At 35.2% G+C, this 927-nt stretch overlaps 1 protein-coding gene across 1 annotated transcript in view; it reads right to left on the bottom strand.

Moving 5' to 3' along the window:
- Nucleotides 1-160: 160 nt before the first annotated feature.
- LOC106875878 (uncharacterized) overlaps nt 161-927 on the bottom strand; it is a 12,164-nt gene continuing 11,397 nt past the window's right edge. Inside the window, exons 3-4 of the mRNA XM_014924178.2 lie at nt 332-496; nt 161-232 (exon numbers count right to left, since the gene is read on the bottom strand). Coding sequence (XP_014779664.1) covers nt 161-232; nt 332-496 — 237 coding nt within the window. The remainder of the gene's footprint in view (nt 233-331; nt 497-927) is intronic.

Genomic DNA, 927 nt, shown 5'->3' with positions numbered 1-927 from the left:
TATATTACTCATTTTTGCTATTTGAATGGACTAGAGCATCAGGAAATGAAGTGCTTTGCTCAAGAACACAATGCATTGCTTGGTTCAGGAACCGAAACCACTATCTCACGATCATGATTCCAACACCCTAACCAATAAGCTATGTACCTCCACTAGAGCACTAGGCATCGATACAAAACATATAAAACCACCGAAAGTGGTGATCTAGTATGGCCAGTTTTAAGACTGAAAACTGTAGAAAAGGAACAAAAATAATAAATACTAATAAAAATAAAATTTTAAATATCAATTAAAAAAATCAGCATCATCATTTGGAATGGTATTTTCTTACCCAAACATTTTGAACATCCAAAAACTTCCCAAGTGCTTCATAAAAGTTTCGTAAATAATTGTTAGCGTAAAACATTTTCAATGCATTGGTTTCAGTCACATTCTCTTCTTCTGTGGCATGTAAGGCCTTAAGAGTTTCCAACAGATAATTCCGCCAAGTGGCATCCTGCAAAAAAAAATCAATGCAGACGTTAAAAATACCCACCTGGATAAAAATAAAAGATGCTTTGTTAATTAATAAAGCATATTGGTTTAGAGACTTACATTAAAGACACTTCCATGAGTATCTGAAAAGATGTTCTTTACAAGCTTACCTGTGGTCTCACTGCATCTCTTATGCACCCATAGTTGGCAAAAGATAGAAAGCAAAGTCCTGCCTTCTCTCCTGCTAACTGCAACTCATGACGACGAATATATCACAAGTGTGTTTTCTTCCAATTATCATCAGGTATCTTATTTCTGGAAATGCATCTGATTTCAGAGTGGAGAGGAACTAGCAATCTTTCTTTCGAAGCTAAAGGTAGTAATGTCCTTATTTGTTTATGACAGTGTGATCTTTCTGTAAGGTTTTAGTAGCATTAGGACTCCTGATTGCAT

Source organism: Octopus bimaculoides, chromosome 2, assembly GCF_001194135.2.
Source record: "Octopus bimaculoides isolate UCB-OBI-ISO-001 chromosome 2, ASM119413v2, whole genome shotgun sequence".
In the NCBI taxonomy this organism is placed as follows: Eukaryota; Metazoa; Mollusca; class Cephalopoda; order Octopoda; family Octopodidae; genus Octopus; species Octopus bimaculoides.
Note: the sequence above shows the minus strand (reverse complement) of the source record. Positions and strands in the feature narration are given on the sequence as shown.